The sequence below is a fragment of the Trachurus trachurus genome (genome assembly GCF_905171665.1).
Source record: "Trachurus trachurus genome assembly, chromosome: 15".
NCBI lineage: Eukaryota > Metazoa > Chordata > Actinopteri > Carangiformes > Carangidae > Trachurus > Trachurus trachurus.
Window position 1 is genome coordinate 16,393,959 of NC_139906.1, and position 23,838 is coordinate 16,417,796.

Below are 23,838 nucleotides of genomic sequence, written 5' to 3' on the forward strand. Positions count from 1 at the left end.
CTGTTTAAATTGTAATGTGTATGTGTAGGCCTTAGGGATTAAGTTGGAAATGATTATATTTATACAAGTTATAGTTACATGGTTGCAAGCAGGTAAAGGTTTTCTGTGGTTATGGTGAGAATCTTCTTTGTCACTTAATATAGGTGGGATCCTCAGGAATAAAACAGACATATTGAGGACATTCGGGAGATTAGCATCAAAATCAGCCACATACCCATTTAGCTATCGGACACCCTTGGGAGCTCTTTCCTTCCTTCCCAGTATAAACAACGATTTCCACCCTCACTGCACTTCCTTTGGCACCGTACCTGTGACATATACACGACACACATAAGACAAACCATACATTAATGCCATTAATCACAGAAAACAAAACACTGACAACACATTGGTCAACATTTCGTAGCTACCCACAACTGGTGACACAAGACACATTAACAAATCAGCAATGCTTCACCGTAAGTTCCTCTACTGAAAATGTATAAGTAGTGTATAAACACTTCATATGTTGATTATGATGCACTATAATGTAGAAGAAGATTGTTTATCAAAGTATTTGCCAACAGTTCATTTTCCTCCAGCTTCTATCATAAGGTGAGGTTACCATTATAATTGCAGTGTGTGTATTACAACACAGGGGAAAATATACTTTGAGCAACTGATCAAATATTTGCAACCTACAATCAATAATACATTTTAATGCTTTTATGAGCGAAAAACCCATTAACTGCAGGATTTAATTTTTCAGTTAGAAGTGGCTGTCAGACGGACTGCAGTGGACCTCAAGTTGTTTTAAACACGCTGTCGTCTTGGTTTACGGGCCCCTCGTCTTAGCTTTGGGGGTTTCCTGTTTCAACATGCTGTGTGTTGTTGTGTGTAGTCGAGACGGAGCGTACATGTGTAGCGCTAGCTCAGCAACGCTTCCTTTTAATGACAGACTCTTTGGTGCGTGACCCCGCCCCATTCCACTGAGCCTGCGGTTGACTAGCAGGTTCTCATGTTTGATAGTAAACACACCCACACACACGCACACACAGTGTAAACAGAGTGGTAGTAGTAAGTTACTCTACCGGTTTTCCATCAGTTCCCTCACTGCAGTAACACTAGGTCCTGCCCCAAGGTGAGTGTAGTAAGGGCCTTCCTCCTTTTCAATGATTTGATCTGTGGAAATAAAAAAACCCATAAAGATCTATTGGACCTGTAATGTTGGTATATATTTGAGAAAAAAACACGATATAAATATATGATATGATGATATATATGATTACACATACTCTTTATAAGGGAGTTAGATTAATGTTAAAGTGATGTGCACAGTAAATGTAGCTGGAATCAGTTCAGGGGACACCACCTTGGAAATCCACATTTCAAGACCAAATACAACAGAGCGGGTCAACAAGGCTTCACTAAGTATCTCAAAGCTTCCTCCAAATATGGCAGAGAAATGCGGCCTTCTTTTGCTTGAATTGGCCCTTAAATTAGGACACGGCTAGTGTGTGTGTGTGTGTGTGTGTGTGTGTGTGTGTGTGTGTGTGTGTGTGTGTGTGTGTGTGTGTGTGTGTGTGTGTGTGTGCTTGCATCAGAGAAAAAGAGAAAAAGAAAGTCAGTTTGAGGTCAGAGCAGATTTACTCACTAAGCTGAATACAGCCAATGTGATACCAATGTAGACTAAGGGGGGAACAACTCACCCACGCATTGACAGGATGGAAGATCAGCCAGTTTTTTGGAAGGTGTATTGAGCAAGTTCTTGGTAGGGGTATCCAGAAAACTCATCGGAGACTCCAGAAAGCTGTTGATGCTATTCTTGGATGGAGTCGACTCCGCTGAGTGGCCCATATCCCCTTCAGTAGCCGTGGACAGGACAGTGACAGGCCCTGACCTCTCCAGCTTGTAGTAGCTCTGCTGGCTTGGAGGAGGGGACTGCCGAGCCCCTGAGAAGCCGTTAGCCAGACCGTGGTGCCCAGCCGTGTGGCTGAGGAAAGCGGCGTTGGCCGGGCTGGTGTTAGGATCAGCACCGTGTTGCAGCCCACCACAGGGCTGCGCTACCTGAGATAACAAATGCCTTTCGCGCTCCTGCTCCGGTCCTGCAGGATGACCATTGCATGGGTTGTGTTGGTGGAGAGGACCATGTGCAAGAGCCCATGGCTGGTTTTCTTGACCAGTGTGGTGAATCCTTGACAGAGGGTTATGATTCTGTGGCACTACGGGGGCTGTATTGTGTGTGTTGCTGTGATGGATGTGTTGCCTCCTTTCCTCCTGAGCCTCTGCTAAGTATCTCTTCATGTCTATTTGAGCCTGAGGCAGAAACAGGTTCCTCTTGTGGTGAAGGTCTGGTTTCCCTTGTGGGAGAGCCTTCTGGCCTCTGCCCCTGTGGGGCGTCTCTCCGTTTGGCATGCGTTTTGAGAGTGGGGTCCTGCGTCCGACCCCTTCATTCGGCCCATCGCTTTTCTTCTTCCTGGGCTTGGATGGTGTAGCTTTAGTTTTTTTCACAGGGGTCTTTTTCTGACTTGGGGGGAGCTGGGATTTGAAGGTGTATTTAATGGCCGGTACGGGTGTTCCTTTGGGAGGGTTATTCTCCGACTGCTGGCTGTGTCGAGCCTGGATGATGAAGGCCAGGTCTGCCAGCTGAGCTGCCACCTCCTCCTCATCTCTGTTTCTCCTCACTTTAGCAACCATGTCTCTGTCCTCCCCAAACATTCGCTCATGATCTTTACTGAACTTCACGTCAGCGGGATCTCTGAAGCCGCCCTCTGACTTGATGACATGAGAACCAAAGCCCTGCTCTGTTCTCCTGCAGGCTGCTCTATCACTGTCTGAGTTGGCGTCCAAGAGATCCTGCAGAGATGGTTTGTTAGAGTTTGACCCCCTGGAGCACTGGATGACATTCCCTTGTCTGGCCACAGGGGGGCGTATGACTGACATCTGGTGTAGTGGTGAGCTAATGACGGAGACTTTGTTGTAGCGGATAGCCGGTGTGGGTTTGGCTTCTTGAATGGTCGTACTTGGGTTGGAGGTTGAAAATGGGGCAGCAGTAGAAATGGGATGTTCACACTCACTTTCAGCTTTAATGGACCCTGGGGTGCTTTCGGGTGTAGCTGCCAGCTGAGTCAAGGCCTCAATAGCAATAGCCTGATCAACACTGAGATTTCTGCTCTCTGCCAAAGACTGCACGCTTGGTAGCAAGACACTTGGAGGAGGTTCACTTTTAATAATCTGGGGAGTCCTTTGCAGGCTAATGGGAGTGCTTTTCGGACACAAGTCAATCACAAAGTCCTCTGGCTCTTTTTTGACAAAGTGCAAATCTGGCGGCTCTGTTTTGATGAAGCGAAGAATGGAAGAACTTGAGCAGAAGAGTTCCTCCTCCAATCCCTTCCTCTCTGTGACAGAAAGACACACCACAGCGGCCAGCGTGGAGAGCGGGTCTTCACAGACCTCATCCTCATCTCTCCGCTGTGCGGTGGCCTGCTCAGTGATCCACGTCCACGGCTCCTTCATCTTGATCTTCTTCAGAGGAACTGACATGTCATCTGGAGGAGTCCTGGGTCCATTCTCAGAGCAGTCCTTAGGGATCGTAGCTATTATAGTCCTTGGAGGCTCTGATGTCATCATAGTTCTTTTCAATGCAGACTTCAGATCAGAGTGTGACCCACTTATCATGTTAGCACCATTAGGTTTTGTCTGTAAAGTTAGAGAAGAGCATACGTGTTGGTGAAGTGCAACGCTGGTCAGCTCCAGCCCCGGCTCTCTTTTAGTAAGTGCTGGCCGTCCAACTTGGTCCGAGACCGGGTTGCGGGTGAGCGAGTCGTTGATGGGGGGAGACTGTGTGTAAGGTATGTGGCCTTCCTCCCCGTCATCCTCCTCTGCTGCCGTGTGGGTGTCATCCATCTGTGCCTTGCCTTTGCCATTTACCGACTCACTTTCTGGAACCACCTGAGACAGAGAGAGGGAAACAAGAGGAGAGGGGTGACTCAACAAGCTCTGGCAGCGTACAGTGATTCAGCTTGTTCTAAACAGTCACGGCACACAGCACAACAGATTGGCTCTCTGCATGACGTGAGCATCTGCTGCAGCCACTGTCAAGCCTGTGGAAAATATTATGACATGTGAAAACAAAGAATCAGCTCTCTCTAAATCTTGCAGAAACCGATCTCTATACAGAGTTGATAAAAAAAGGAGGCCTCAGTTAGGACTGAATTCCTGCCGGAGCTGGGGAGGGCTGAAAGCCACAGACCCACAGGTAGCAGAGAGCCAATGAGTAAACATTTGAAGTCACGCATAGTTCAAGATTGCGTCACTACCGGTGGGTCACTGAGGGCATCTGTGCAACGTGCATGTGCATGTCTTATTTGTGCTGAGTTGGTAGGTGTGTTCCTGAGCATGTATGCATGTGCATGCAAGCACATGTGATTATTCGCAGCTGCCTGAGTGATTAACCCACTAGGGTTCTTATCCACATGGAGCTTCACTACAGCACTGCTTGACCCCTCAGCTAAGACGGATTCTGACTGAGCTACAACCATGCAAAGGTCCACAGTACTGACACATAGACTGGCCCTAAAAGGAATGCTGAACACCCAATATCCTAGATTATGAAGTAAAGATAATCAAAGACGTTAATCTATAAATAGCGGCAACAAGAGGAGACAAAGGTTAATGCAGTTTTTTTTATCAAAGTCACTTTGCTACTGCAGTGTGTCAGAGTTGTTTACATGTTATCTTGAGCCAGTGAAGTAAACCATGAATGAATTAATACAGTAGTCGTGCAAGTGCAACTAAATATGTAAAAGCCGCTCATTATTTTTTCAACATCTTGAGTGATCATATGATCAACTGAAGTTCAGTCAAGCTGTTTCTTATTTTAGGATTTAACCCCACATCACATTTACAACTAAAGCCTCCAGCAGTGAAAGACTGATTTAAAATGCTGCAGCGTGACAAAGATAAACTAAAATTACCGCCTCGTGGTTGTATGCCATGTCTGTCCAGACCCATATAATTTCTGCAGTCAAGACTTTGAAGAATGATCCTCGTGTGTAAGTTCAATGAGAGGAGCAAAAAGGCCGTGACAGGAAACAATGCTTCATATAAGGATGTTTCTGCAAACAAGCTACATAAATCTAAAGCATGTACAGTATGTTTCACTCATGGCACAGAAGATCTGTACAATCACCACAGTATCAAGGGGGGCATCCAAGATTAGTGTCACCCAGTTCAGTATTTGCAAAAATGTGAAATATGGTCACAATGTCCCTTTCTGTTCTGCTTAGAGTTATCGTGTTGAATAATGGCCAGAAAAGTGTCTTTTGCAGAACAATACACTTTCACCATTAAGTTGACCCCTGATCTTTTGCATATAAAAGAACATCCATTCATAATTTTAAATACTAAAGCATATGTGTGAAATGTTGTCATTGTCCTATATGTTCTCTCAATAAGATCCTGAGATATACAGACATATGGACGGACGAACAGATGGAAAATCCCAAAACTCAGGATTTGGCAACAGCACTGAGGCATAACAAAAGTGCATCATGTGCCAAGACTCAGCTGACAAAAGCATCTTAAACTCATTTGCAGGACCTGCAGGGTTATGCGTGCATTACTGTGAGCTGTGTCAACAGCATGTTTATGTGTGCGTGTGTCAGAGGCATCACATTTTCCCTCTAATGAACAAGTGTGATTGCAGAGGAGCCGGAGATTCATTTTTTATCACTGTGTGTTTACCTGACATAAACACTCATTAAACGCCATCACTGCCACTGTTTTAATGCACTTTACAGACAGAGACTCTCACTCCAAGCTGACAGATCAAGAGCAGCAACAGTACTTCAACATAAACCAGACTCTGTGAGTGCAGCAACCAAACAGAACACACTCAGGTTTATTAGCTACATGTGTTCAACTTTGTTCGTCTCTCTGTTTCCTCCAGACAGGTTCAGACAGAATTAGGTTACACCGATATACTAATTTACTGCTTTTAACAACAATCAATAGTAAACCATGTGCCATTAACCATGCAATTACTGACGTACCTTCTACCTGCACAGCCACATCTGTCCAGGAATTGACTGATAATATAAAAGATAAGAAATTCTGACACATCACATTGTTTGAATTTCAAGCATGTTTCAAGCACCACATGTGTGATGGCTGGTGATGATAAGACTTGGATAAAGTTGGGAAATAAAAGGTGTTGAAGCAGAGCTGAGGACTAAGAGGATTCATACTGAACCACTTTCAAATTCTAGACCTGAAGTGCATTTCAAATATAAGGAGTTTTGACAGACAAGAAGCTGCTGTGTGAATTTTGTTGTTTGATTACAAATGTGGTGACAAGAGAGAGTAAAAAGTAAGGGGTAAAAATAATACAATGTCTGTATTGTATTGTTTGGATGGTATGCTCTGCCAATGTCACTGGAAAAAAAATATGCATCTATTTCTTCAGCAATATTATTTTCCCTCAGTCTAATTTCTGACATGGAAACACTTGTTCTTAAAATATGCACAGGGCTCGTACTGGTGAAGCCGTTGTTTACCAGTGATGGCTGCATGTGGTGGCTAAAAATGTTTTTCATATTTACCTACAGTGTAGCTATGCCTGAAATATCTCAGCATGGCACCACCTTGTGTATGTTCTTGGCCAGTTATCCACAGGAATTCAACGCAAACTGCCAAAAGCTGTTTATTAAAACAACGTTCGGGGAGGATTTTTCTTGTAGGCTGACACTAAACTGTTGCCTGACAAAGCCTGAGAGAGTTGCAGTGACCGTAATAAAACATTGAGATCAGACATGATTAATCTGGTGGAGCTGATTTATCACCGAGCCTTTTCACTCTATGATCCATTACGCTTTCTCCCGAGCCCACTACACTATGTCAGGACCGTGGCTTACTACTATAACACAGTGCTGATGCAACAGATAGCCGGAGCTCAGGCTGAGGCAATACTGAAGCTGCCAATGCAACGGGGTGAGATGCCTAACTCTGCACAGCACGTGGGAACGGTCCACCACGGCGTTCAAATGAGGCAGTGAGAAAACGAGAGAAAAAGATGGGGGGGAGAGAGAGAGAGAGAGGGAGAGAGAGAGAGAGAGAGAGAGAGAGAGAGAGAGAGGGATAGAGAGAGAGAGAGGGAGAGAGGGGGGAAAAGGCAGTGTGTCTGCCACAATAAACTGCTTTCAATGACAAAGCAGCACTGGCCGGCTTCCAGCACTGCACCAGACACACGCGTGTCTCTATGTATGTGTATGCGTGTGCCTGACTGTGCATCCATTTGTGCATCCAAGTGTTCATGATTTGAAGCTGACATCAAAGTACAGCCCCTGTTTTTAATTATGTTGCATTTAGCCCTTGTGATAACAAAAAGCCTAATTCAGGATGTAAACGCAGAGTCATGTGCTCTCATTTAGCCGCCGGGTCTCTGGAGAGATCTGGGTCTGTGGTGTGTTTAGGGCTGTGTCTTTTGTGTTGTGCATGTTGTGTCTGCCTTGGGGGGGTGGGTGGGTGGGTTGTCTCGAGCCACTCGCACTGTAATGTGCTGTTTTAAATGCAAACACAGTCTTCTTTAGCGTCACACAAACAACTTGCCCAACGGACCGTCAAGAGCTTTAAGAATCAACACGACTTGCTAGAAAGTGTAGCCGAACATTCAGAGAGCGACCCTGGCAACACAAGTGTGACCGCCGCTCGAATCCTAACAACCCTCTCTCTCAAGGGACAAGTCTCCTGGGAGGCTGGAAGTGGTTTGTATCCATTCTTGACTCAACACAAACACACTCACATAGCTAGTGGTACGTATAAACACGTTCACTTCTGGGCAAACAAAAGACAGAAGCAACTTGGAGCTTTGTTCTTCTTGTACACTTTGTGCAGAACTCGTACACAACACTGCCTCACAATGAAATGTTGAAAAAGCTGCTGCTTCCTTCCTGGCTGAGTTTATGTAGTGGTTTACATGTGTTTCTCTCAACACGTGAACATTTTCTTCATTCATTGAAGAGAGCGTTTCCTGTGTGCGCTCAGCTCGATGTCACGTTGTCAACACACAAAAACATGCTGTATAAAATGACAAAGAAAAGCCTCATATGTGGCAATTTACCTCATAAAACTTGAAAGATCTGGCTCCACACTACAGCGTGAAACAGAGCTTAATCAACTATAAAATTATACAGATTAAGACGGCATCAGAAACAGAGCGACCTTCTCTACAAACCGCACAATAATAATACCATTACTACTGCAGCCAAACAAGTCAAGCCTGCCAAATTACAAGTTACGACCCAAGGCTTACAAGCGCTCCACTCCTCTGCTGAGCAGTCACAAAACAGCAGGTGTAGAAATATGGCTGTCCAAAACATTGCAAGAAAGAAAGAAAAAAGGGGAAGCAGAGGGGGCTTCTGGCACAACGCAACGGCTTAAAAAAGACATGCAACGGGGGAAAGAGAAGAAGAAGGGTGTCTGTTACCGTGGAAACTGACCTCTTTGTCGCTGACTTTGTTGTCACATCCTTTAAACCCACCTGGAAAAGACAAGCCAAACACACAGAAGCCCAGATCCTCAGTGATTCAGTAGGAACAATAACAACAGCAGCTTCCAAATAAAGCGCTCCAATCAGCTAAATCCAGGGTGGCAGAGAGAGAGAGAGACAACAGATGATAACCTCTAGATGAGCTCCACTGTAGCTGACCCATCTGCAGCGAGACAATAGACCCCAGGGTGAGCACTCAGGCTGCCTTTACCTTGTCTGTCCTCGGAGGAAGCCCCTCCGGTTTAGGCAGCATATCCCTAAAAGGTATTGGTGGCCATCTTGCTTTGCTTTGCCTTCCTTCAGCCTCAAAAGACAACGCTGGCTACAGTAGCCGTGCGCAGGGCAAGCTCCTGGGTGTCATGACTAGGGCGACTGTGAGCCGCTGTAGCAAAGTGCTGCTACAGCAGACGCGCACACATTCGCTGCACACACACACACAGACATATAGACACACACACATACGGGATGCCTTTCGCAGACGCAGACAGAGGCTCATCAGCCAATGGCGTGAGGACCTTAGCGGCTTGTAAATTATCTTCCATGCCTAGACTCTCCTAAACAAAGGATCCCCTATGTGGGCTTTTTACTCCAGCCTTACGCACATGGATTGGATGCAAGCTGTGGAACGGATACTGCACACATGCTGGATCGGGATCAGAGGAAAACAAATCCATCACCGCTGAGACATTAACCCCTGTGGCAGCTCACCGACACTTCTTTTGTGCTTATTGCTGATTCTCCCTTAATCCCTTTGCCCACTGATGAAATGATCAGTCCATTAAATGATCAGTTGATAGTATATCTACAACTGATTTGTTGCGTAAGTGCCATGATCAAGTAAAAATGCCAAAAATGTTGCTGCTCCCAGCTTATCACATGCTTTGTTTCCCTTGTTTATATCAGTGTAAATCACATATCCCTTGGTTTTAGACCGCTGGTTGGACAAACAAACGAAAAACAATTTGAACACTTTAGTTTGAGCTCTGGAAAAAATTGATCTCTAACAGTTTCTGACATTTTATTGACAAAGCAATCCGCCAGCTCATCAAAAAAAGTCAACTGATTAATCAAAATACTTATTCTATTAGGCTGAGGCTGATATCACATGACGACGACAGTGGCCAGCTTGCAGATGTTTTGAGGCATGTGATCTATTATATTATGAGGAAGTGATGCAGCCTGTCATATTAGACACAGTATTAAGCGTGTTACATCATGCTATGCCTTTTAACAATTACAAACACTGTCATCCACATGGCAACATAATTTTACGCAGCGCCTCAAACACATCGCACACGATCCAGGAGGAGGGAGGATGTTCTCAGCATCCGCGCTCTTCCTCCTCTCAGTGTCTCAACAAACCTCTCACTCGCTCATCTCATCCACCCCTGAGCTTTTCCCTCTTTCTAAACGATTCCCTGAGGAGACACTGTAGCGAGAGAAAAAGCACCAGGACAGAGAGCAAAAAGACAAAGAGAGAAAAATGTTATGTGAAAGTAAAGTACTCCCCCCCACTTTTTTTTAAGGCAACCATGTGGCCAAGAAGCCGAGGTCACACCAGGACACAGTAACATGAAGGCAGCCTGAGCCAGAGCCTGTCGGTAACTCTCTAGTAATCAACCTCAGCCGTGTGTTTGATCGCGGAGACGGAGAGCGTGCAGTTACACACAGACACAACAATGAAAACTTATATCTGTGCGGTGCGCCGCATGCAATAAATGGTCAAAACATCAGGGATGAAACAAATGCGCGACCAGGTCACGGTGGAAGATGCAGTCATATTGATGGATTTAGCAGTAAGCCTTGCCAAAATCAAAAAGGTATTCATAAGCACATTACACACAGTAGTTCAGTGAAAGTCAAAGAGAAGTATGCACACCTGTGACAGCATTCGTTATGTCCCAATATCAGGAATTAACTGGAATGTTTGAATTGTGCGTTGAGCTTCAGATTTGTGTTCCTCGTCCTTGTCCCATTGTCACGAATGTGTTTTTTATCACGCTGATGAGTTCAACAGTCAGTCAGTTAGGCAGTTACAGGCTTATAACTTATCATAGTCAAACTCCTGCATGGTGTGGCTTCGTGCATATGTGCCTTGGAACAAAGCCTGGCGGTCGATGTCATTGCCTGTTGAGTGCATTTGTTTTTGTCTCGATTATTTTGATTTATTTTGATGAAAGGAACAGCTTCAAAGATACGGCTTCTAAATTCATGAACGTACAATCACCATCGACCAAACCAGAGAAATCCTATTCAGCGTAGGTCATTTTCCCAAAGCTTTCCAGCACACTGTAAAACAAACACAGATGCAGACAAAACACTTGAAATATACACAAGGCATGTGTGTGGTGTGCTGGGGCAAACTTCAACCCACAAAGTAAAGATTTCTCCTGCTCTGTCAGTAACAGAAAACCTCAGTCCACATTACAACAACTGTTATTCTCAGCTGTTTAATCACACTGTGGATTAGTGCCTGCCCTGCATATTTAGAAGTTACAGTGCCCACCCACGAGGACATACTGTAGCTTTTCATTTTTGAAATCAAACTTGTATGGACTCACCGCCATGTACAGCTTAATAATTCTGTATTTCACTACTATATATCTCAAGATTAACTCCCTGACTAACAGCAATGGATATGACCCACCTTACACATGGACAGGTTAAGGATGGTAATTCATTCCACGCTTTCCAAATTGTCGAGAGTTAAAATATTTTCAGATTGATGGTGGCAGTTATCGGTGAACTCCCAGTTGAATGGGAATGTGACAGGTCGTCAAACGGGTTTGACATTAATGGACACTTCAAAGAACTGTTAAACAGGTTATCAAAACAATGAAGCACGCCTGTGTACGAGACACACCTACAAACCTCTGTGAAGTCAACTGTTACCTGCCATGTGCAGCTGAAGCCTTTGACATATGGACTTAACACTTAATTTCTCACTAAGGCGGATGCTTTTATCCAAAGGGACTTACAAATGAGGGATATAAAATCATAAAATTCAACAACTAAAGAGTGCAACTTCATTTATACAACATTTAAAAATATATATATGTCCTTTAATGTATAAAACACACCATTTCAAAATATTACAGTTTTAAAATAAGAATATTAAGTACAGTAGCAGTAGCCTACAGTGCACCTCAACCTTCAAACCACTCCTCCTCCTGCAGCCACTCCGTTTCTTCATCCAAAAATACTCCACAACTACTAACAATATTCCACCCCACCCTTAATTTGCAGCACAAGTGTCCCATATGTTTTCCTCCTTTAACGAGCTACCCAGCTCTCGTTAGGAACAAGTAGTCTGGACATTAATCACCCTAAGCTACAGTACACGAGCATGTAAGCGCGATAAAGAAGGTCGCTCTGCAAGAGAGTCGTAAACTGTCTCTGACACATCTGGAGGCTGACCCGCTGGAGACCAGCCCGGTGATGGAGTTTCGCCAAACGCAAATGTTACCCATGGTTGTCGTTACTGCTGCTGAAACTAATGTAAACTTGTCTCTCGTTTGCATGTCAAAACTACGTATCTCTGAAGGAAGGCCAGTTTGTAGAAGTTACTACTCCTCTGATCTAGTAAAGTTGGTCTCTGAAAGGTGTATGTGTGTGTGTTAATTGGCTGCTTTAGTCTCATAAAATGTAAGTAATGGAAAGTCAAATATCAGGTCTTATTTATTGTTTGTCTACTACAGAGCGCTCAGAGTGAGACCTTTCCGGCTTTTGTGGATCTGTGCCCTCCTGGTAAGATGCACACTTTCAGGTGTGATGCATTAATGGAGTGACATAACTCAGATCCCCACTTAAACACTTGTGTCATCCATGTCTGCTATTGCTGCAACAAGCCACTAACTTTATGGTCCTATGGTGGCTGAGTGCCGGGGGTTTAAAGCCTGTTAGCCAAGCTTCATTTTACGTTTATTTGTCAAAGCTAGAAGGGCAGTCCTGGTCAGTAAACTAACAACATCGAAAGCAACTGTTTTTAGCAGTTTATCTGTTACTAAGCTAATTAGCCACAAATCTAACTAATGCTTTGGTTTGTAAGGAATAGACATGAGCCATTAAAAGTGTAGCAACATATTCATTAGGCATAAGTAATGTAATAGTATAAGTGCTGGCTAAAATAACAGACCATGATAAAGACTATGATTCAAATGAAATCACATACATAGTGTTGCATTATGGGTTGTTTGTGTTTATGTTTTCAGAATGAATGCTAGCTTCTTTAGCTAACACTTGCCCATCACATGCATAAGAGGCTGGCTATTGCAGTGTTAATGAGAAAATACAAGAAACAATCAAATGCACAATTAAATGACAGTGAAATTTGATTTGCTCCTCAAGTTTTATCTTATTAAAAGGTTATGTTGTTTTTTTTTATATAAGCAACTGTTTTTGGCAATAGAACAAGTTTGTTTTTCAGCGGCTGACTAGGCAACATAACAGACAGGCATACGCAACACAAACGTTTTATTCTAAAATCATCAAAATCAGTATTGAAATTAGTATCAGCCTAAAAATCCTTTCACGGATGAAGCTCTAACAGGAGTTGCTTTAGTGACACATTCAATCTCTTTGCACAATAACACATACAAACATACAGAGACCATGAATTATGAGTAGTAATATACATGCACGCAGCTTCATGTGCATTTGGATCTCGTGAAGCCAGACCTTGGCCGAATGAAAGCTGATCTTCCTTGAGGAGAGACCGTAAAGTCTGTGTTACCTGAGGAGGCAGCACTATGGCTCATATCTAACCGACTCCAGAGGCTACTCACATATCACACTGCTCATTTGTCCAAAAGAACATCTGTGGACTCAAGACTTTGACTTAATGTCTACAAAACAGCTTTCTGCACTGCTTTATGAATGTTCTCTGCCCCTACAGCAAACACAAACCGATATGAATGCAGGTTTGTGGCTTTCACATTTCCTGTGTGGATGATTTGTAAACCATGGGTGAGGATATTTTAAGGACACAATGGACTCACATTCAAAATTCCATTTCACACACATAAACACAGAGTGCGTTATGTAACATACTACAGTCCCGCTGCTGAAAGGAAATATCCACCATTCAACACCACACCCTAAACCCACATGGACCCAATTTAAGGGCTGGCGGTGGTTGGTCAACATGAAGGGACAGTGGGTCACTGCAACTCTTAAACCCCCCCACTCATCATAGACAGGAGGGAGAAACTTTAAAGCCTGCAGGCATTGACAAAATTCCCTCTTTAATCTCATGTCTGTGTTGTCTTTCTATTTATGTGTTTGTACCCACTAATTTTGTCAGGAAGACAAACACACAATGAGAGATAAACACAGACATACACATGTACGCACACACTGACCCATATATACCCACACACAAACACCATGCAGCCCGAGCAGCATGGGGGCCCCCCAGATCCTCTCACAATGAGACAGGAAAAGGCTTACTTAAGTTTGCGCTAGTGCAACATGCTGACTTAGCATGTTGGCCATTTGACTGCACGTGTCTGTGCACGCACGTACACACGCTTGCTCCCACACTCACGCGCGTCTGCAGACAGATGCATGCAAACTGTAACGGTGCATTTAAGAGTGACGGATAGCTGAGTGGATAATCACTGATGAACAATGGGAACACATGGACAAGGCAAAGAAATAAACAAACATGTGAATTCATTAGTTTCATTACAATTCAGTGGATCTCATCCTGGTGGAGAAGTTGTTTGGGAGTGAGAGAGATGAGAGTTTTATCCTCTTCAGGTGTATGTACTAAATTAGGCAGGTCAGGTTGATGCATGAATAAACTCCAGAAGGTTTCTCTAGAAGGGGGCCATTGTGTGCCCTTGGTGGGATTTGAGTGGCATTTCTTTTGGGAGTGCAAAGTGAGGATTTCTTTTCACCCAGAGAAACCAAGTGGCACGACTTCAAAGCTTATCCAAGGACTTAAAGCCTTACAACAGTCAGAACACGGCACAAATTCACAGATGCAGGGACCCAAAGAGAACCCAGGGGTGGAGCATTAATGGTATCACAGTTTAACTCTACACATGTTGAACTAAAACACATACAAACTGCCAGGTGTTTATACGGCTCCTTGCGTTACAAATGACTGACTGTGCGTTAAAGCGAACAGACACCATCTGAGTGGAGTCCCACACGGTCCCACATCATTAAGTGACTGTCTCTTGCTGGATGTGAGGCGTCCACCAGGCACGGGCTGAGCCATACACCTCCTCTGATGTGTAGTGTAGTGGGCTCTGGCCAGATCAGTCACCCTAAATCAAATAAAACAGACATTTCCCCTCGTTCACAAACCCTATTTCTGGGCCACTATCCAAGCCCCGCAGCTATTACAGATAACTACCTCACAGCGTTGTTTTAAATTTAATTGGCTTGGAGCAGGTTAAGAGGAAATACAAAGCAGCCCTCATCAGAGGCAAGTACATGTAATAAAATGTGCGGCTGAGCTGAGGATGGGGAGAAGTCCGAGGAGAGAGAGTAGGCTAAAAGCACCACGCACTCTGCTTGGTCATAATGAGTTGGCTCTGTTCAAACGTTGGCAGTCTCTCTGACATTTCACGAATCTTCCTCGCTACCTCGGCCCCCTTCTGTCCCACACGTTTACGTAATGAAGAGGGCAAAAAAGAAAGAAAAAAAAAACATAGTGTGGAAGCGCAGCTGTCCTTCAGCTCACTGCCAGGGAGCCCACATGGATACTGTAAAAGGAGGAACCTGCACACAGTCCTTGATGTTTTTTTCTGTCAGTGACGAATGCAGAATACAGCAAGACACACTTAACTCTATCATAGCTTAGAGATAAACTCCTGTCTTCCTGTTTTACACATTTAATTGCCGATCATATTCACATCACATTACTGCTGATCATTGTCTGCATGGTTTTCTGTCTTCCAGGCAGCAAGTTGTTTCATTTCCCCTGGGCGAAGTAGGGCATCATCATCTCTAACAGACTTGCAAACTCCCCAGAGAAAGATAATGCACGGCAGTGAACATTTTGTCTACTTTTATGTTGCAGAGGTTTTTAGAGTTGTGGGTTTCTATATTTTCCGTTCAGTGAAAGACATGATCTCTACACACAGGTCACTCAGAGGCCAAAAAGAAAGATGTTTCAAGTGAGTTTGTTTGTTTGTTTGTTTGTTTCAAGCCAGCTTTACAAGTGACAGAGGTTATAACAATTTGCTTTTTGGTTAATTTTCTTAATTGCTTCATTATATTTTTTTAATGCGATCATCACAACAAATCAACAAATCAATGAATGATGAACTACAGACTGGTTGCAGACATTATTAAACATTTAATTCTATTTCTGATAATGTTAGATGGCAGCACTACAGTAAAGTATCAGTTACATCATGACTATAAATGTCTTGTTAACAGATTAATCTATGAAACTGATGTGAGTATCTGTGCATGTACAGTTCAATTCTGGCTTGTTTCAGGACATTTTTACTGTATCTTATGTCTATTTTATCTACTAACTCAAAACCCATTATCATCTTTGCACATGTTGCAGATGAATCAACTCACACAGAACATAGTAATGTGTCATTTTCACATTGCTGCAATAGTGCACAAAAGCTTACTTTCTAATTCTTATTGTTACTTAGCAACATTTACTCGTGCATTTACCTCACTGAATGGGCGGATTTAGAGTGACGATTAAGGTAGTCTTGTCTTGTTTATAATGTTTATCCCATGTCGGCAGCCCCACCTCGCTGCTGACCCACTATGAGCCAGACAACCTGCGTAGTTTAACCTAATTACCTGGATGTAGGTTACCGAGTTCGTAGTCTTAAACCCACCGTAGTGCGCTACGTCCACTGGTTATCTCCACTAATCCTCATTACAACCCTGAGAATACTCCATCAGACGAACGAGGCAGGTCAAAGGTCAGCACCAGACAATAAGGTCACCATGGCAACCGTCAGTGCTGAAGACCTCCACAGCTGCGCGTGAGAGGGGGAAGAAGAGTTCAGACCTGACAGGACCGTCTGCGTGCGGACAAATCACTCTCACTTAACATCTTTACATCAAGACTGATCCATTCGAGAACAACGAGTGTGTTCAGCTGCACGATGGCAAGAACGAGCACGAAAGCTAAAGACAAGCTAAAATTAAAAAAAAAAAAACCTCATTCAAACACACATGCAGTCATATGCATGCACAGGTAAGAGTCAATCACATCTAGACAGATACCGCTTTGAATATCTGCCTTAATGCCAGAACAAACATTCACTGCTGGGGGCTGGAGGCTGTTGTCCTCCCTATCAGAAAGTTGTCTGAGGGCTCAGCAAGTATTTTCCTGATACGCACGTTATCTCAGCCATGTTATTCCTCTGGCTAATGCATTGCAGCAGAAAAAGCAGGAGAAAGGGAGACGTGCAGAAGATAAAGCAGTTTGCAGGAGGAGTTGGGCTGAGTTGGCTAGTTTAGTACAAGCCTGCAGGTTGCTATTTGTAAGAAGTATAGTGTCCACTGTCCACCTGCAGCTGCATTGTACTGAAATGTGTCCTTTGCTATGCAATTATGGTGCACCTCAAAGTCACCTCAAGTGCATAATACACTGGTAGGAAACACCAGCACTCACAGATACAATACTATCAGTAAATGCATTTGCTGGACATAAGTCATATAAAAAACAAAGGTATATCACAAGCCTCTTCACATTTAAGTTGTGGTCATCTAAGCTCATCTCCTTCAGACGACCGAATAATTTGTGTGTGTTTTTTTTTTAGAAATCTTAGTATATCACATCTGCGTTGGACGGGAGGAGTGAACAGGTCTCAACAACATACTCGAAATGGAAAATACTAAATCAGCTGAATGCAATGGGTATTACCTGAACTGGAAATTGTCCTTAACTGAACTCTTAATGCATGTTTCACATTGTGTTTTTAAGAGTTTGTGTGACTCCAATGTGCTGCCAGCAATGGCTGACTGAGGGGGCAACTGTTTACAACGGGTCACTTCCTGTTTGTTCAAATGCCGATGATGATCGTGCGCTATCCTGTGTTTGTTTGTCATATATTCCCCAGATGTGAACGTTGATGAGACTGTTGATGAGTGTCGACGTTACAGTCGTGAGTCCATGAAAAAAGTGACTCAGTTCATGCAGCCTACAGCTCTAAACATGTCAGGACTCTCAGATAAATTCACTCCACAAACACAGCAACCTTTGCACTCTATGAACTGTGCAGTTGTGTTTCCAGCGTGTATGCTCCAGCATGTGTGTGTGTGTGTGTGTGTGTGTGTGTTTGTGTGTTGTTCAGGGCCAGGTCTCAACCTTGTCCTCACTGCCCAATACAAGGCGAGGCCATGAGGGGGCCATCAAGTCTGAGTGAAACCAGACTCCACTCTCACTGTGCACAACACTCACTCTTTTTCTTACAAACACAAAATCAAAACAGTTTTTGTGTTTTGTCTTTGCCTACACAATCCCTACACTGTTGACTTCGTGTAGTGTTGTGTGTGTTTCATGTCATGTACATAATGAGCTCAGTGACCAAACTAAATCAAATATGGCCACACCAATCTCTAATATCTCATTATGGTTGTTGTGTATTTTGGGTTACACTAGGACCCGTAGTTGAGATGCACCTGGTGCATGCTGGGTAACCTGTGCTAGGTTGTTGTTGCCAGGGTAGCCATGGGCTAACAAGTTGTACCGCTATCAATAAATCTTTGAAGAGACGTCGTGGTCCGACAAATCATTGTTATATTAATAAGACGGAAGATATAACAAAAGTGGCGACGAGGACGACTGGACCGACGCTGCAGTCCGCGACGGAGGAATATTTTATGCCGTTTTTGTTTTGTTTTTTCCCTGCCGATGCCTCGCGCTGCCCGGGTGTTAGACGCCGCCGGAGAGGGAAGCTTCGCCGTGTGTGCTCCGGTGGATGCGACTGCCTTCAGCTAAGCGGGGAGGAGTATGCAGCGGGAAAAAAGGAAAGGAAAAACACCGTGAGTAACGCCGGAAAAAGGCTCGACATTACGAGAAGGAGCAGTTGTCAAGGGAGGAACGCCTTTTAACCAGGAGCAGAAAATGGCTGGAGTTATTGGCTCGATCGGTCCCTTCGACGAAAGCACGGAGCAATGGAGCTCCTACGCAGAGCGGTTCGAATATTTCGTCGAGGCTAATGGAATAGAGGATGATAAGCTGGTGCCCATTTTTTTTGAGTGTGATTGGGCCAAAGACTTTTAACCTGCTACGGAGCCTTGTACAACCAGCAAAGCCAGGCAGTAAAACTTTCGAAGAAATTGTGGACACACTGACCAAGCATTTTTCACCCAAGCCCCTGGTGATCGCTGAAAGATTCAGGTTTCACAAACGCAACCAAGAAGAGGGTGAGTCGGTCACCATGTTTGTTGCATCATTGCGGAAATTAGCTGAATACTGTGAGTTTAAAGATGCTTTAAATGACACATTAAGAGACAGACTGGTGTGTGGATTAAAAAATGAAGCTGCACAGAAGAAATTACTCACAGAAAGTGACTTGACTCTTGACAAGGCAATTAATATCAGTGTGACCATGGAACTGGCTTCAAGAGAAGCTCATGCTCTGCATGCTACAGGCAGAATATACAAGGTGGACAGTGGTAAAACAAATGCACAAGGACCATGTTTCCGCTGTGGCAAGTTAGGACACCTTGCTAATGATTGCTGGTGCAAGGAAATGGACTGCAACAACTGTGGGAAAAAAGGCCACGTTGCACGTGCATGCAGGAACAAGAAGGGCATGGATAAAGGCTCAAAGTTTGGAAATAAAAGAGACACGGCAAAATTCAAAAAGGAAAGACATGTTCGCACAGTCAAGCGTGATGAGGGCAGACTGAGTGATTCCTCAGAAGAAGAAGTGTCGACTGCAATAAATACTGTGCGAATATTGACTGTTGATGACACTTCAGACGGCTTTTGGGCCAGACCCAAGCTGGAAGGACATTCTGTAAAAATGCAGATAGACACAGGTTCAAAAGCATCATTAGTGTCATATGATGTTTACAGGAAGTTTCTGAAGCACCTTCCACTCCAACCTTCCGACACAGTTTTTAAAGGGTACACTGGGCATCGAGTGCAGATTAAAGGAATGACAGAGGTGACTGTTCATTGTAATGATCAAACTGCCAAGCTGCCAGTGTACGTTACCCAAAAGAACTGTCCTGCCATAATGGGGCGTGAGTGGCTCAAGAGAATCAGACTCAACTGGCAGGAAATAAGGAAGCTGTCACACGGTTCCACGCAGCTGCAGACTATCCTGGAAAAGCACAAGGATGTTTTTCGTGAGGAGTTGGGCAGCATGAAAAAAATAACAGTGAAGCTGCATATCAAACCTGACAGCAAACCAGTGTTCATGAAGGCTCGGCCGGTGCCATACGCCATTCGGCCCAAGGTGGAGGCTGACTTGGATGCGCTGGTCAAGAATGGAGTTCTGGAGCCTGTGACGACAAGCGAGTGGGCCACGCCCATCGTCCCGGTTCCGAAAAAGGACGGAGGAATTCGGATCTGCGGAGATTTCAAGGTAACAGTGAATCCTGTACTAACAGCCGAGCAGTATCCTCTTCCTCTGATCAATGACTTGTTTGCTGGCCTGAGTGGGGGACAGAAGTTCAGCAAAATAGATCTCAACCAGGCTTACTTACAAATGCATGTTGAAGAGCAGTCACGTGAAATGCTGACTGTCAACACACATAAGGGACTTTTTCGATACTGCAGATTGCCTTTTGGCATCACATCAGCCCCGGCATTGTTTCAGCGAGCTATTGATCAAATCCTGAGCGGATTACCTGGAGTGCAGTGTTACCTGGATGATATCCTGTGTACAGGAGCAGATGATGAAGAGCATCTGCGCAACTTGGATGCAACTCTTCAGAGACTGAAGGAATACGGATTGAGAGTCCGTAAAGAGAAATGTGACTTCTTCCAGTCATCTGTTGAATATTTAGGTCATGTGATCGACGCTAATGGACTACATACTTCACCTTCAAAAATCACAGCGATTGTGGACGCACCCCCACCACAAAATGTCAGCCAGCTTAAGTCATTCTTAGGACTGTTGAATTACTACGGACGGTTTATACCGAGCTTGGCATCGCTTCTGAAACCACTACATAACCTGCTACGCAAAGAGGAAGCATGGCAGTGGACAGCAAGCTGCCAAGAGGCTTTTCAGAAGGCGAAGGATTCACTGACTGCGTCGGAGGTCCTAACCCACTTCAATCCTTCGCTCCCGATTCAGCTGGCCTGCGACGCCTCTCCGTATGGAGTAGGGGCAGTGATTTCCCACGTACTGCCAAATGGCCAGGAAAAGCCAATTGCTTTCGCATCGAGAACATTAAACAAGGCTGAGTCCAATTATGCTCAGCTGGAACGAGAGGCTCTGAGCATTGTATTTGGTGTTAGAAAATTTCACCAGTACTTATATGGTAGGAAGTTTACACTTTTAACTGACCACCGACCTCTCACAACCATCCTGGGACCTCACACAGGGATTCCGTCCCTTGCTGCGTCTCGTCTGCAGAGGTGGGCGTTGCTGTTGTCTGGACATTCGTATGACATAAAGTATCGCAAAGCAGAGTCTCACTGCAACGCTGATGGTTTATCCAGGTTACCACTTCCTGTCAAGAAGCCGGACTCGGACACTGTGGAGATTCTCTACTTCAGGGAGGTAGAAAAAGCACCTGTCTCAGCTGTACAGGTAAAGAAAGCGACCAGAAATGACCCTGTGTTGTCGGCAGTGATGGACTTGATCATTAAGGGTCTTCCTGCAGGTGAGGATGCAAACTTGAAGCCCTTCCTTGGGAAGCGGGCGGAGCTTTCTGTTCAGTCGGGATGTTTGCTATGGGGGAGGAGAGTCATTATTCCCCTGTCACTTCAAACAAAAGTGTTACAGCAACTTCATGCAGGACACAGTGGAATAGTGAGAATGAAGGAAATAGCAAGAAGCTATTTTTGGTGGCCAAATATGGACAAACAGATTGAAGAGATAGCTAAAAGCTGTTCATCTTGTCACAAGGTCCGAAACAACCCGCCACTAGCTCCTCTTCACCCCTGGGAGTTCCCACAGGAGCCATGGCATCGTGTGCACATTGACTTTGCAGGTCCATATGAGGACAGAATGTTTCTTGTTGCTGTTGATGCACACAGCAAATGGCCTGAAGTGACTATCATGAAATCAACCACCACAGAGAAGACCATAGAAGCACTAGGAGAAATGTTCAGTAGGTTTGGATCTCCTACACAGCTAGTCTCTGACAATGGACCTCAACTGGTTTCACAGGAAATGGAGGCTTTTCTGCAGGCTAACGGAGTGCAGCACATTACATCAGCTCCATACCATCCTGCAACAAATGGCCTCGCAGAAAGGTTTGTTCAGACAATGAAACACGCACTGAAAACATCACAAGGTCAAGGAACACTACATCAGAGACTGCACAAATTTCTGCTTAACTACCGAAACAGTCCACATGCAACCACTAAGACATCTCCCGCCAACCTGATGTTCAAGAGAGATCTGCGCACGACCTTTGATCTCTTGAAACCGTCAGCAGTGAAAGACACTGTACAGAAACAACAAGAGAAACAAATAATGTACAGGGGTCAACAGGTCAAGGAGAGAGTTTTCAGCTCTGGTGAATCTGTGCTTGCTAGGAACTACAGAGGTGAACGGAAGTGGGTTCCTGCAACTGTTATTGCACAAACTGGACCAGTCTCATACACAGTACAAGTTGCTGATAGTGTTTGGAGAAGGCACGTGGATCAACTTCTACAGACCTCACCAGTGTCTGCGGAACAGTCTTTTGAAGATCCTAATGAGGCACTCATCAACTCATCAGTTTATCCACCCGTGCAAGTAAACACACCAGGGACAACGGTTCCAGTTGCGGATGTGACTGGAAAAGAGACTGAGACATCTTCTGCTGCATCTGTGCCAGAAGCAGACTCTACACCAGAGAACACAGAGACTGATGTTTCTACAGACCGCAGATACCCCACCAGAGAGCGGCGGTCTCCTGTTCGTCTGAGTTATTAAGTTAGAGCACCTGACCCAAGTCAACGGGGCAGAATAATCCCCATGGGTCATGGGGGGGGGGTTGAGGTAGTCTACCCTCACTCCCAAGTTAGGATAATTATAAGGAAAAGAATTATTAAAACAGAGCGTTGTTGTTGTAACCATATACAGTTAGTTGAATGGATAAAGAGAAATGGGGAAATGTTTGTGATATTGTTACTGTCATGTTACAATGAAGACAGAAGAATTTGAGTAAGCACTCACCTGTTAATTCTGTAGTACATCCTTTGTAAGAGGGGAGGAGATGTTGTGTATTTTGGGTTACACTAGGACCCGTAGTTGAGATGCACCTGGTGCATGCTGGGTAACCTGTGCTAGGTTGTTGTTGCCAGGGTAGCCATGGGCTAACAAGTTGTACCGCTATCAATAAATCTTTGAAGAGACGTCGTGGTCCGACAAATCATTGTTATATTAATAAGACGGAAGATATAACAATGGTAAAACCAGGAACAGATCAACATGCCACTACATGACATGAACTCCTCTGTGGCCTCTGCCCCTTTCTGTTCACTGGCTCCTGGAGTTGGAAAAGTTTGTTAGAAGGGTGTGTGAGCTTGATCAGCAAGACTGGCCAGCAAGTTTAGCAACGTATTAGTCACACTTTACATAAATGTAACACTCATAGCAACCATGCCGTGCTTCCTTGACTTTCTTTTTCTTCACATTTAAATACAAGTCAGTAGGTGTGGACTGGACCTGCAGCTCATGACACCAATGATGCCAATGACCTTGGTGGATGACAGCGGTTCACACATTTGTTGTTAAGAGAGAGATGGGGGGGGGGGCACTTGGCTCTGTTGCTTTCCAGTGAGTCACAATGTCTGCTGTCTTCCAGCAGCAGCATGCAGCACGTGCTACATGAGCGCATATGCTGTCAAGCATCAAAAGTGACAACCACATATACTGTTATAAATGTCCCTTTATGGCTATGGCACACACACACACACACACACACGTCACACACACACACACACACACACACACACACACACACACACACACACACACACACACACACACACACACACACACACACACACACACACACACACACACACACACACACACACACACACTGACCCACATTTCAGGGCATTCCAAATAATACGTTTGTAAATCTCTGCCTGGCCTGATCTCTCCCTCCTCGCCCACGGTTATACTCAGAAAATAGAGCACAAAGGTCTTCACTACTAATACAGTAGGTGTTATATAATCAGCCCCAATCTC

The 23,838-nt window shown here is 44.5% G+C and overlaps 1 protein-coding gene across 1 annotated transcript in view; it reads right to left on the reverse strand.

Moving 5' to 3' along the window:
* Positions 1 to 23,838, reverse strand: part of tet1 (tet methylcytosine dioxygenase 1) — a 34,138-nt gene that overhangs the window by 4,822 nt on the left and 5,478 nt on the right. Inside the window, exons 3-5 of the mRNA XM_083987629.1 lie at positions 1,689 to 3,930; positions 1,071 to 1,161; positions 215 to 308 (exon numbers count right to left, since the gene is read on the reverse strand). Coding sequence (XP_083843755.1) covers positions 215 to 308; positions 1,071 to 1,161; positions 1,689 to 3,930 — 2,427 coding nt within the window. The remainder of the gene's footprint in view (positions 1 to 214; positions 309 to 1,070; positions 1,162 to 1,688; positions 3,931 to 23,838) is intronic.